Source organism: Salvelinus alpinus, chromosome 12 (genome assembly GCF_045679555.1).
Source record: "Salvelinus alpinus chromosome 12, SLU_Salpinus.1, whole genome shotgun sequence".
NCBI classification, from domain to species: domain Eukaryota; kingdom Metazoa; phylum Chordata; class Actinopteri; order Salmoniformes; family Salmonidae; genus Salvelinus; species Salvelinus alpinus.
This window is the reverse complement of record NC_092097.1, coordinates 7,853,297-7,867,163: the sequence shown is the minus strand read 5'-3', so window position 1 is coordinate 7,867,163 and position 13,867 is coordinate 7,853,297. Positions and strand designations below refer to the sequence as shown.

General features: G+C 40.7%; 1 protein-coding gene across 1 annotated transcript; it reads left to right on the top strand.

Annotated features, from left to right (window-relative positions):
- Positions 1-402: 402 nt before the first annotated feature.
- LOC139535418 (tubby-related protein 1-like) lies at positions 403-13,642 on the top strand. The gene is made up of 15 exons (XM_071334812.1): positions 403-723; positions 1,904-1,957; positions 3,381-3,414; positions 6,362-6,479; positions 6,703-6,828; positions 6,934-7,044; positions 7,335-7,448; positions 7,663-7,824; positions 7,911-7,993; positions 8,439-8,606; positions 8,845-8,957; positions 9,082-9,190; positions 9,461-9,559; positions 9,777-9,948; positions 10,192-13,642. Exons 2-15 carry the CDS (start codon positions 1,911-1,913, stop codon positions 10,323-10,325), a joined length of 1,590 nt encoding a protein of 529 aa, XP_071190913.1. The 5' UTR covers positions 403-723; positions 1,904-1,910; the 3' UTR covers positions 10,326-13,642.
- Positions 13,643-13,867: the final 225 nt, after the last annotated feature.

The window sequence follows — 13,867 nt, the reverse complement described above, 5'->3', positions numbered from 1 at the left end:
CCATGTGGTATCACTGGCTCCTGCAACACGTGTGGTCTACTGATATTCAGCGGCATCTGGTGGTAGAAAGTAGGAACTACAACTATGCTTCATATGACTGTTGCACTATCCTGAAACACCACTTCTCCACCAATGGTAAACACACACTGGTTCTCGTTCATATACCAGAATGTATGTTGAATCGGTCTTTTCTTATCCTGGTCCGGTTAGGGCACTCTTATAATAGAGTTTGACAATCCAACCCTATCAGATCTCCCTCTTTCTTCTAAAAAAGGATTGAAAAGTCCCCAGATGGTGTAGAGCTGATTATGGTAAACCGTAGTGTAGTGGGTGGGGTGGGGTGGGGGGGTTTTTGGTCAGGATGTCTTGTCTTGTCCTGGTGGGGTGGGTGGTAGTGGAAGGGACAGGTTGCCCTGCTGGCAATCTGATTAACAAGTAGTGGTGGAGAGGACTATCCTTTGTGGGTAATCCTATTAAGAGGTAGTAGTAGTAGTGTGCAGTGGAATAGAGTGGAGTGGATTAGTGGAGTTGAGGAGACCTGTTGCTCTGTAGACAATCATTTTAGTGAAGTGGTCATATGACCAGCCAGGATCAGTAGGACACATAGCCGGGATCAGTAGGAACCCCTGTGGGCAGTCACACAGTGGTGGGCTAAGGGGAGACCACACTGACCACAGCACAGAGCACATCCATTGATCAGCACCTACTTGGAGCCAGTCAAAGGTACATACGTGTGTGTGCATGCATGTGTGAGTCTGAGCTTGTGTTTATGCCTGTGTTCAGGGCTCTAAAGTGCGACCAATTTGGTCGCATATGTGAAGAAATATTTTTCTGTGTGACCAGGAGTTGTATTTTGGGAGCACCGTGCGACTAGGAAAACAATATTACGTATAATAATTGTTGTAATGCTAAGGCATCGCTGTACCGTTGTTTCCGGGTGCCCTAGAGAAAAATATTTGATAGCGTCATGGTTGCACTATTACTACAGGGAAAACCGGCTTGCTTCTAGCACAACCAGGTCAAAAGATCTGACCCACAATTGCCGGCGCAACATTTTTATCTTCCTATAGCGGATCCCGAGACCGCATTTTCCATTCATAAACCATGTCGTGGGCAGTTCTAAACTTACTAGCGCATCGCTAACCATTTGTTTACACTTTGTTCAGTCATGTTACCTCATTGGCTAGCTAACTTTACCAGTATATCCAAACATTTGGGACCACAGAAAGAAAGAAACTGGATTTATAAATATATTTTTTTTTTCTGGTGCCCCTAAATTGCATGTAGTGCGCCTAACATTTTTTTTTTTTTTATTATAATTTTATTTTTAATTGGGAGCACCAGTATTATCAATGAAACATTTGAATTTAGATCCCTGCCTATGTTTGTCTGCCTACGTGTGTGTGTACATGCATGTGACTTTATTTACATATAAAGTAAGATTTTTAAAATTTAACTAGGCAAGTCAGTTAAGAACAAATTCTTATTTACAATGACGGCCTACCCCGGCCAAACCCTAACCCGGACGACGTTGGGCCAATTGTGCGCCGCCCTATGGGACTCCCAATCACGGCCGGTTGTGATACAGCCTGGAATCGAACCAGGGTCTGTAGTGACGCCTCTAGCACTGAGATGCAGTGCCTTAGACTGCTGCGCCACTCGGGAGCCCACTAAGATTAAGCACCACCATTTCAATTGAAAAACACTTATTGTAAATCAATGTATTACATTGATGAAGGGATCATATTTTGAAATCGTAGGCTTACAAATGAAAATAACGTGATTTTCTTCTTAATTTGTTCTTTAGTAGGGTTCTTCCCTCCTTTTTGACATATGTCCAGAACAACCATCCACTCCTCAAACACAACCACTTTCCTTCTATGATTCCTACCCCTCTCCTCAGGACACTCATGCCTCTCCAGAAGGAAACCCTCAGAGACGTCTGGACAGACGACAGGTAAGAGCATGTCTTAATATACAGTGCCTTCAGAAAGTATTCAAACCTTGACTTACTCCAAATGTTGTTGTGTTACAAACTGAATTCAAAATGGATTAAATATATTCTTTTTTTCTCTCCCCCATCTACCAACAATACCCCACAATGACAAAGTGAAAATATGTTTTTAAAATGTTGCAGCCACCACTGTGCTTGAGAATATGGAGAGTGGTACTCAGTAATGTGTTGTATTGGATTTACCCCAAACATAACACTTTGTATTCAGGACAAAAATGTAATTGCTTTGCCACATTTTTTCAGTATTACTTCAGTGCTTTTGCTTTGTCGCAAACAGGATGCATGTTTTGGAATATTTTTATTCTGCACAGGCTTCCTTCTTTTCACACTGTCAATTAGGCTAGTATTGTGGAGTAACTATAACGTTGTTGATCGATCTTCAGTTTTATCCTATCACAGCCATTCAACTCTGTAACTGTTTTAAAGTCACCATTGGCCTCATGGTGAAATCCCTGAGTGGTTTTCCTTCCTTAGGAAGGATGCCTGTATCTTTGTAGTGACTGTGTGTATTGATACACCATCCAAAATATAATTAATAACGTCACTATGCTCAAAGGGATTTTCAATGTATGCTTTTTTATTTTTACCCATCTACCAATAGATGCCCTTCTTTGTAAGGCATTGGAAAACCTCCCTGGTCTTTGTGGTTGAATCTGTGTTTGAAATGCACTGCTCGACTGAGGGACCTTATAGATAATTCTATGTGTGGGGTACAGAGGTGAGGTAGTGATTCAAAAATCATGATAAACACTTTTATTGCAGTGAGTCCATGCAACTTATTATATGACTTGTTAAACACATTTTTACTCCTGAACTTATTTAGGCTTGCCATAACAAAGGGGTTGCATACTTATTGACACAAGACATTTCTTCTTTTCATTTTGAATTAATTAGTAAAAAATTCAAAAAACATAATTCCACTTTGACATTATGGAATAGTATGTGTAGGCCAGTGACAAAACATCTCAATTGAATCCATTTTAAATTCAGGCTGTAACACAACAGAATGTGGAAAAGGACAAGGGGTGTGAATACTTTCTGAAGGCACTGTATTTTGGAGCATCTGAGTGTGCAGACCCTACTCGAATAAAAAGTTATCCTGTTAACAGGCATGGTGATTACTGTATGCCCAGTTCCCACAAACTGTTACCAGATATTGGCACCAAACATCCTCTGCTGGGGTGTGTTCAGGAGGGTGCAATGCTACAGATATACATAGTGTAGAACAGACATTACACTATTTCGCGAATAATAATAAATAATGTCAGCTCAATGCATCTCAATGTCATATATGTCTTGCCAAAACATATGTCTGAAAAAAAGAATTATTAAAAAGTGTCATGCTATTTTAAAATTGATTCCACAGGTCTCAAAGTCAAGATGTGTCCACTCCACATAAGGTAAAAGTCTATCATACCAAGTTTTAAAATACAAAAAGATACCTACAGTAGGTAGCTGGGTGTGCCTTTGCGTACATTTTTAAGACACTTGTTGTCCATTTACATGTCTATTTGTGTGTGTGTGTGTGCATCGTTTAGTTCCTGTGTTGTGTCTGAGTCAAAGTTGGTTAGTAATGAGTCACATCGACCATTACATTCACGGGGGGTGTGTCACCACAGGTGTATAACGGACCTGTGTTTGTCCTCTGTGTACACGTAACACACCTCCTCCCCCTTCTCCCATGCCATGTTGGTTCGTCCTGTTGACGTGTCTCTGTCTTTGAAGAGCAGATGGCTTTACACATAAATCCTATTAGCAACTTTCTGCTGATTGCGAGCCATTGAGTCCAAGGCTACCCACTCTCTTTATTATCTCCATTGTGTTGAATTGCCTCTTTTTTTCATCCTTTTAAACTAAGAACTTTTAGGGAAAAGAGGAGTTTGTAGATTGTTAGAGCTGAAGTCACTGGCCACACAATGTCTGGAGAGAAGGTAACGTTATCGAAACTGTTTTGAGGGGCTTTACCTTGTCGAAAGGATGCTAGAGAGAAGGAATACTCGCGATGGGTCCTATAAAGTTATAACATTTCTCATATAGCATTTTGATTCATTCAGATATACTGTAATGGTGTTTACGATGACTACAGATTAAATTACTTGCCCTCTTGATTGCTAGACAATTCAGTGGATAGAAAACCGGTTTACCAGTAATCAGATTATTTAAACAGAATACTCAAGTGATTGAGCATGCTGCTGTGGTGTTGTTACAGTTCTAAAGTGGCTGATTTACCCCAGCCTGTTGTGTAATTAGCCCTTGCTCACAGGAGCAGGACAGGAGCCTAACTCCTGTTTCGTAGCGTGAGGCAGCTTCTTTTAAAAGGACACCCTCTGGATGGGAGTCTATCACAAGGCCCCCAATCTATCATTTTAACGCTGAGTGCCAAGCAGAGGTGCATCAGGTCCCATTTTTACAGTCTTTGGTATCACCCGGCCAGCGATCGAACTATTACACCTCCAATCGCACTTTAACAGCAAGGTCACTGAGTTGGTGTCTGTTGCGTATTGATGGTTATGTAGAATTGGCCACTGGGCTGTGATGAGGCTCTGGTACATTTGTGAGGTAACATTTTTGCTGTGATGTGGGAAAGGGGGGGGGGGGGGGGGTGTCAATGTTGACTGTCATTCATGAAACAACCAACAATCTATTTGATGGACATATTCAGATTTCCCTTGAAAAAAATCCAAGATGACCGCTTTGTCTGCAGGCCGCTAATGGCAGCTTGTCTGAGGTGAGGACAGAAATAGCGCCACATCTTAATCGGATTACTGTGGCCATCCATCGCTGCACTCCGTCGTCAGTCAGTGTTTAAACGAACAGAATCACAGTGGCTGACCTTATTCCAGTTTTTTGGGGGATGCTGTGGTGTGGTGTGGAGTGGTGTGGTGATAGTTGGTTTCCGGTCAGTTGTCCCATGAAAGGGATTGCTGGGAGTAGTGGGAGGCTGACTGACATAATACCAGAGCAAGTGAATAAGACTGATTCGGAGAAAAGCTGAATGTCCTTTGTGTGTTGAATAGAGTTGGTGTGATGTTCGGTGCACTTCCAACTGCACAATGTGGAAGTGCACAAGAGTGTTTTTAAGAACGAGAAGAAAATATCTGCCAATTGTAATTATATGTGCATTGATTCTAATGTACAGAAGCATTCCTCTCAATACTCCCCCCCCCCCCCCCCAGCAGCCTTGTGTAGTTGATATGACTTTGTTAATTACTCTAAAGCCCTACTACTACATTATAATAATGTAACTTCATTTTTTTAACACTGGATGTGACACGACATGTTTGTTATTGAGGCAGGTGACTAATGCCTGATTGTTAGGTCACTGTGTCAGAAGGGCGGGTTACATAATATAGAAAGTATTACCTAGAATATTATAATGATTGTCATCTGTTCCAAATGTAGACATTAATGAATTGGCCACTATTTCCTTTTTGAAAACGAATCGGTTTTAAGAGAATGTCTTGACAGTAGTAAAAATATATAATATTGGATAATCAAGTATACTGTATTTATAGAAGTGTGATTTGAAATGTACAGTGCTTTACTTGTTTCTGTCTCCATACATTTCTGCTTGCACCTTACTGTCTTTTGGATGGTAAGTCACTAAAATCTTCATGCTCCTGCGCACACATTTACTATTGGCATACACTGAGTGTACAAAACATTAAGAACACCTTCCTAATATTGAGTTGCACCCCCCTTTTGCCCCCAGAACAGCCTCAATTCATCGAGGCATGGACTCTACAAGGTGTCAAGTGTTACACAGGGATGCTGGCCCATGTTGACTCCAATGCTTCCCACAGTTGTGTCAAGTTGTCTGGATGTCCTTGGGTAGTGGACCATCCTTGATACACACTGTAGAGTGTGAAAAACCCATCAGCGCTGCAGTTCTTGACACACTTAAACCGGTGCACCTAGCACCTACTATCATACCCTGTTCAATGGCACTTAAATATTTGTCTTGCCCATTCAGCCTTTGAATAGCACACATACACAATCCATGTCTCAATTGTCTCAAGGCTTAAAAAATCCTTCTTTAACCTGTTTTCCCCCCTTCATCTACACTGATTGAAGCGGATTTAACAAGTGACATCAATAAGGGATCATAGCTTTCAACTGGATTCACCTGGTCAGTCTGTCATGGAAAGAGCAGGTGCTCTTAATGTTTTGTGCACTCAGTGTAAATGCATGGTTCATGCAAAAGGCTGTTACACACATACAGTAGATCTTAAACGTAGGATTTTGTTCTTACTGCACAGCTGTGTCATCTCTCTCCGGTGTCTTCCCCACTCTCCTCTCCTTGTCTTCTCTCTGACTCTTCTTCCCGCAGATAATGCTTTCTATAAGCCAAAGAAGAAGGCAGAGTCAGCCAACCCAGCGACCAATGGTGCCGATGCCAAGCCCAAAAAGAGCAAGAACAAGAAGAGCGAAGAGCTGTCTGGAGAAGAGAGTCCTGCTGTTCAAAGTACGGACTGCTCTGCACAGTTTAAAGGACATATCTTCAAATGAGACATACGCAAATGATTGTTTAAAAATTTGGCAAAATGCTGGTGATCCACAAATAAATAATTTCTATCTGAGATAGTGTGCAGTATCCAAATGTGATGAATAAATATGGCTAACGCTCAAAAATATATTAATTTCTTTGGAGGTCATCTCTCAATTCTGTTTTTTTGGGGGTCAAATAGGTGGAAAAAAGGTCAAGAAAAAGAAACCAGACGAAGAAAAAACAGAAAAGGAAAAAGTGAAAGGGAAAGAGAAAGAGAAAGACGAGCCAAAGAAGAAAACAAAAAGTGTGCCAAAGAAAAAGAAAGGTACGCAGTCGGCAATATAACTGAGATGATGCTCTGCGTGAACTGCATGTTGAAGCGTCAACATTTATTTCAAACCCAATAAAAAAGTCCCCTTTTCTGCTCAAGGTTCAGATACAGAAGAAGATGATGACGAGGAAGAGACTCCACAAAAAAAGACAAAGAAAAAGACCACAAAAGAAGGTTCTGACAAAGATGGCAAGGAGAAGAAATCCAAAGGTAAAGGTGGGCAGATGTATAGGAGTTACTAAAACAACAAAAATACGACCTGGTTTAAGGGGATTAGGTAGGAGATTTCTTTGCGAAATGTTGAGTGAAAGGAAACACTAGTCCTGCACAGCCTTACGTTGTCAGCACCAAACAAGCTGTTGCACATTACACAGCAGACAGAATGCAAAACGTATACAAAAATACAAAACACGTTTCAGATGTAACTATTTTTTTGTATAGCACTGGTAAGAAAATGGCATCGCTGAGAGATGTAATTTTGTCTCACGCCTTTTTTTCAGATGACAAAGAGTATGACAAAAAATCGATGAAAGACACCAAGAAAAAGGAACCGGCTTCTCTGTTCTGTGTAAATGGAGATAAGGATAAGTCAGACTCCAAGAGCAAGAAGAAAGGTAAGTGTTAACACTAGCTTTACATATTGATTTTAAACTGCTGCAATTTTAGGGATAAATAATGATCGATTTGATGGTTGAAAATCTCTAACCCATCGTCATGTATTATTTGTGTCCCACACCCATTTTGGAAGAGAACACATTGCAATAATGTTACAGCACTGTAGGCACACTGAGATATGATCATAACCTGGAGTGCATTCTCTAAAACCAGCAGCCAAATCTGATAGTGATGACAGTGAACCAGAAACCAAGTCCAGCAAGTCAAAATCAAAAAAGAAGGAGAACGCCAACCCGGCATCCATGTTCGCAGCAGGGGGAGACAAGGACAAGGATAAGGGTAAAGACAAGGACAAAGACAAGAAGAAGAAGAAAGGCAAGTGTTTTCTGTTTAAATTAAATACAGCCCCAGTGTTTGGGTGTCTTCCTGCCAGTTTTCCTAATGTTTTATTTTTCTATCAGCCAAAGCATCAGAGAGTGACGATTCTGACTCTGAGGCAGAAAAAGGGACAAAAAAGAAAAAGGGAAAAGGGAAGAAGAAGAAGGTAGGTTTGTGTCTGCCGATCCCTGTTTAGTGACTAGGGTCTCGATTCAATCCGTATCGCATAAGTTCAGCACTATAGCACAATATAAATTTGACTGTAAATGCTGCCTATGTCGGTTCAATCAGAAATTACCTTTTACATTTTAAACGCACTCTAGTGCTGAACTTCTGCGATATGGATTGAATCGTGACCTAGGTCACAATGTTGCTACTGCACAGTGATGGTTTGTGAAGTGGAGTATACAATGCTGCATTCTTCTGATCAGGGCTCCAAAAAGATTACTCCTTGCCTCATCACCACGCTGGATAAGAAAGTCTAAGCTCTCTCCCCTCTGACCTTCTCCAATGCATTTAAGAAAAAGGCGGAGAGAGAGGATGAAAATGTAGATAGAGCCATGTATAAATTAACCTACTGATAATCCTGTTTTTTTCTGTCCCACATCCAGGAGGAGAGGCCTCCATCCCCGGACATTGAGTTTGACAGCCTGGAGGAGTTTGTCCTGCAGCCAGCCCAGCAGGGGGTGACGGTCAAATGCAAGATGACCCGGGACAAGAGGGGCATGGACAAAGGCTTGTACCCCACATATTATCTCCACCTCGACAATGAAAAGAAGGTGAGGCACTCCTGGAGGTCCAATTTAGGGGTTTGTGGATCTCTATTCTGTCTGTCAATGTATTATAACCCACAAATGTGGCTTCAGATGAGTCACACACAGCTATTGAGGTTTTGGTTTCAAAATGAATCTCAATCTGAGATGGAGCCAACGTGAGCTTAAAACCAAGTTGTGGATTTACGTTATGATATGCATTTGAGGAATCATTGTCCAGGAGATTTATTCTGTGTTTTTACAGGTCTTTCTACTGTCTGGGAGAAAACGAAAGAAAAGCACAACCTCCAATTACCTCATCTCCATTGACCCCACAGACTTGTCTAGGGGTGGAGAAAATTTCATTGGAAAGTTGAGGTATCCGTAACCTGTAGTCATAGATCAAAACTGTAACTTGTCTATAAAATAAATAGTATTACACCTGGAATCATGCATTTCATAAGCTCGTTGCATTCATGGATTGATTATTTACCCTCCATAGGTCCAATATGATGGGCACTAAGTTCACAGTGTTTGACAATGCTCTGCATCCAGACAGAGCTCTACCAGACATGTCCAATGCTCGCCAAGAACTAGCAGCCATCATTTATGTAAGGCTTTGACATCTACATTGAAGTACCTTTTAATGAAGGTTTATAAGTAGTTTACAAACTGCTAATTATTTCTGTATAGTTGAGCCATTCAATGACTCTTTAATGGGTTACAAAGGGTTAGTAAATGGGCTATAGGTACTTCAAAGAATGTTCATATAAGATTGTTATGATTGAAAATGTTATGTTAAATTGATAAATGGTGGACTCCCAACTTCCATAACAATGTAATTCCTATTTCCGCGTATCGCTCTGACCTTTTGCCGACAGGAAACGAATGTCTTGGGAATAAAGGGCCCCAGAAGGTTGACCATCATCATCCCAGGGATGGGCAAGGACAGTGAACGGGTTCCCATCCGACCTCGCAGAGTAAGCAAACCGTTGTTGTACAGATGTCATTCTGCCTGAGTTATGGATGAGGATGAACAACACCATTGTCATTATTTAAAGGTCTTGAATGAACGATCTTTGCAGGAGGCCACGTAGTACATCGGATGACTTCCTTTTACCGCAACATTCCTCGTTGTCCATATTGTTCTTGTGACCAGCCACGCTGCTGCGTTTCTCCCACATCCCTCTTCTTCAGGACAACAACGGTTTGCTGATGAAGTTCCAGAACAGAAAGATGGACAATCTGATCGAACTCCACAACAAGACCCCCACATGGAACGACGACACGGCGTCACATGTGCTGAACTTCAACGGCAGGGTCACACAGGCCTCCATCAAGAACTTTCAGATCATCCACAGCAAAGATGGTGAGAAGAGCCTCAAACCAAAAATCATTATCCATAATCATAACATTGTTTACATATTGCTTATTTCTAGTAACTATCCGATACAATACCGGTGGATGAAATTCCAAGAACAAAATAAGGTGAATAAGGTTGAATAAAGTCACAAAGCTCCCAAATACAGTATATTTTCTGGGAGTTTTTTTGCAAAAGTGTAAATGTAAAACTTTTGTGTGTGCATTGTTTTTATTTCTTTTCTTTTTGTAGAGGCCTATATTGTGATGCAGTTTGGACGAGTAGCAGATGATGCCTTCACTCTGGACTATAGCTACCCCATGTGTGCGGTGCAGGCCTTTGCCATCGCTCTATCCAGCTTTGATGGCAAAATAACCTGCGAATAACTGGAAACCATGGGCCCTGGTGCCTCCTCAAGCTGCTGCAACTCGTTATACTACAGATGCACACTACCAGAAAGAATCATTTCCTTCACCACTTTAACACTCAACATCAGTGCAAAGGTACACAGAAGGATGGATGAGACGAGATGGGAATCCAAGTGCATTTGATAACACATGGACTGTCTTCTGGGATTGTTTTGTTTGTTTGCGTCTCATATGCACAGGAGGCTGCTGAGGGGAGGGCGGCTCATAATAATGGCCCGGAACGGAGCTGACGGAATGGCATCAAACACCTGGAAACCGTGTGTTTGATGTATCGGATACCATTCCACTAATTCCACTCCAGCCATTACCACGAGCCCGTCCTCCCAAATGAAGGCGCCACCAACCTCCTGTGGTCTCATGATAATGATAGTCATAAACATTTCTGGGAACAAGATTACTTTTTCCACAGGAGATCTTTGCTGATGCTGCATGCAAGGCTGAGCACTTGAGATTTGGTGTGCTTTGGCATTACACCATTTCAGTGTCGGGGGATGCAGACCAATTGGGGGATGAATAGTAACATCTGAAGACCGAAAGCCTATCTCCCTCCCACCTTCATCAAGGATTTTATACTATAGTACATGTCCAATATTCATTCATTCTGTTGTATTTCGTTTGGAAGGCAAATCCAATCATGTGTAATCTCAAGTCCATTGGTAGAAAAACTAGGTCTACGTGGACTTATTTAGGCATACTTGTTCTTATTATCAGTAGGGTTACGTTTGTTTCCATGCATTGTGGTATGTCAACATTATGAAATTGACCTTATCTTAGCTCAATGTGTGCTTATCAGATGTCTACTGTATGTTCATGTTAGGGATTTTTATCACCAATATTATGGCCTCAAACAAATTAGAGGTTTCATTGTAAACACTTAAGAGGCAGTGGCATAAGGCAATATGCTTGTACCAATTGTGGGCAGGCACAAGTATTTTCCTAATCTCATTTGCTGTTCTCATTCCACTCAAGCAACAATTTTGTTGTTCTGTTACCTGCCTTTTTATGTTCTCTCTATGTACAGTTGAAGTCGGAAGTTTACATACACCTTAGCCAAATACATTTAAACTCAGTTTTTCATATTCCTGATATTTAATCCTAGTAAAAATTCCCTGTCTTAGGTCAGTTAGGATCACTTTATTTTAAGAACGTGAAATGTCAGAATAATAGTAGAGAGAATCAGCTTTTATTTATTTCATCGCATTCCCAGTGGGTCAGAAGTTTACGTACACTTAATTAGTATTTGGTAGCATTGCCTTTAAATTGTTTAACTTGGGTCAAATGTTTCGGGTAGCCTTCCACAAGCTTCCCACAATAGTTGGGTGAATTTTGGCCCATTCCTCCTGACAGAGCTGGTGTAACTGAGTCAGGTTTGTCGGCCTCCTTGCTCGCACACACTTTTTCAGTTCTGCCCACAAATTTTCTATAGGATTGAGATCAGGGCTTTGTGATGGCCACTCCAATACCTTGACTTTGTTGTCCTTAAGCCATTTTGCGACAACTTTGGAAGTATGCTTGGGGTCATTGTCCATTTGGAAGACCCATTTGCGACCAAGCTTTAACTTCCTGACTGATGTCTTGAGATGTTGCTTTAATATATCCACATAATTTTCCTCCTCATGATGCCATCTATTTTGTGAAGTGCAACAGTCCCTCCTGCAGCAAAGCACCCCCACAACATGATGCTGCTACCCCCGTGCTTCACGGTTGGGATGGTGTTCTTCGGCTTGCAAGCATCCCCCTTTTTCCTCCAAACATAATGATGATAATTATGGCCAAACAGTTCTATATTTGTTTCATCAGACCAGAGGACATTTCTCCAAAAAGTACGATCTTTGTCCCCATGTGCAGTTGCAAACCATAGTCTGGCTTTTTTATGGCGGTTTTGGAGCAGTGGCTTCTTCCTTGCTGAGCGGCCTTTCAGGTTATGTCGATATAGGACTCGTTTTACTGTGGTTATAGATACTTTTGTACTGGTTTCCTCCAGCATCTTCACAAGGTCCTTTGCTGTTGTTCTGGGATTGATTTGCACTTTTCGCACCAAAGTACATTCATCTCTAGTAGACAGAACGCGTCTCCTTCCTGAGCGGTATGACGGCTGCGTGGTCCCATGGTGTTTATACTTGCGTACTATTGTTTGTACAGGTGAACGTGGTACCTTCAGGCGTTTGGAAAGTTCTCCCAAGGTTGAACCAGACTTGTGGAGGTCTACAAATGTTTTTCTGGGGTCTTGGCTGATTTCTTTTGATTTTACCATGATGTCAAGCAAAGAGGCACTGAGTTTAAAGGTAGGCCTTGAAATACATCCACAGGTACACCAGAAAATTGACTCAAATGATGTCAATTAGCCTATCAGAAGCTTCTAAAGCCATGACATCATTTTCTGGAATTTTCCAAGCTGTTTAAAGGCACAGTCAACTTAGTGTATGTGAACGTCTGACCCACTGGAATTGCGATACAGTGAATTATAAGTGAAATTATCTGTCTGTAAACAATTGTTGGAAAAATTACCCGTGTCATGCACAAAGTAGATGTCCTAACCGACTTGCCAAAACTATAGTTTGTTAACAAGAAATTTGTGGAGTGGTTGAAAAACGAGTTTTAATGACTCCAACCTAAGTATGTAAACTTCCGACTTAAACTGTATGTTCTCTCTTAGGCTAGATTCTGACTTTGTATGAATCATGTCGACAAGAGACTTATATTGACAGCTATTGACAAACATAAGGCTCCATTATTGTTGTTTTGATAACGATTCTTAATGTATGATCAGAAGGTTAACAATGCATTTCAGTGTCTTGCGAACCAAAGTGCAGGCTTGGAGATAACATGCTCAAATAATAATGAATTTATCTGCAAATAAAGTATGACATGTTTAAAACAAATTCTTACAGGATAAGCGTATTGTTGCACAAACTATTTTATTTTACACCTGCTACTTTAGGTTACACAAATCCAAAAGATGACGCTGTAGTTTACTGTGCATTTGACAGCACTATAAGTGTTTACATTATAACTAATTGGAAACTCAATGCTAACTGTGGCCTGCATTGATTCGACTCTTGCTTTTGACTGACATCAAAATATTTGTAACTGGAAAATGTTTTTTTTATGACAAAATGTCAGCAGTTATGATGAGAGAATTGATTACAAATGTATCAGCCATTGGTTTTCTAGTTGTGGACTATGGAGTGAGATTTGTTTCTTTATTGTGTAAATATGTCTACCGCGATCTGCATATTCAGCATAACTCACAAATAAAACTGATGATGAATTTCTACAAATATTTTGTGAAAAAAACAATCCATAAATATGTAAAAACATGTCACAATAAACCATCATCTGTGAATACGTCAAACATATTAAGGAAATTAAACCATAATCCGTGAATATGTAAAAAGTCATGAATAGTCATGAAGTCATGAATAAATCGATCTGTAAATATATTCAACATAGCTCACAAATAAAACTACAATTTGTTCAGAAATCCCTAACATTTACAA

Excerpts from the sequence above, each read along its gene's own strand:
- LOC139535418 (XM_071334812.1), top strand. The coding sequence starts at position 1,911 with ATGCCTCTCCAGAAGGAAACCCTCAGAGACGTCTGGACAGACGACAG. Across the intron at positions 3,415-6,361 it reads ATGTGTCCACTCCACATAAG|CCAAAGAAGAAGGCAGAGTC; the intron begins GTAAAAGTCTAT and ends GCTTTCTATAAG. Across the intron at positions 9,191-9,460 it reads AACTAGCAGCCATCATTTAT|GAAACGAATGTCTTGGGAAT; the intron begins GTAAGGCTTTGA and ends TTTTGCCGACAG.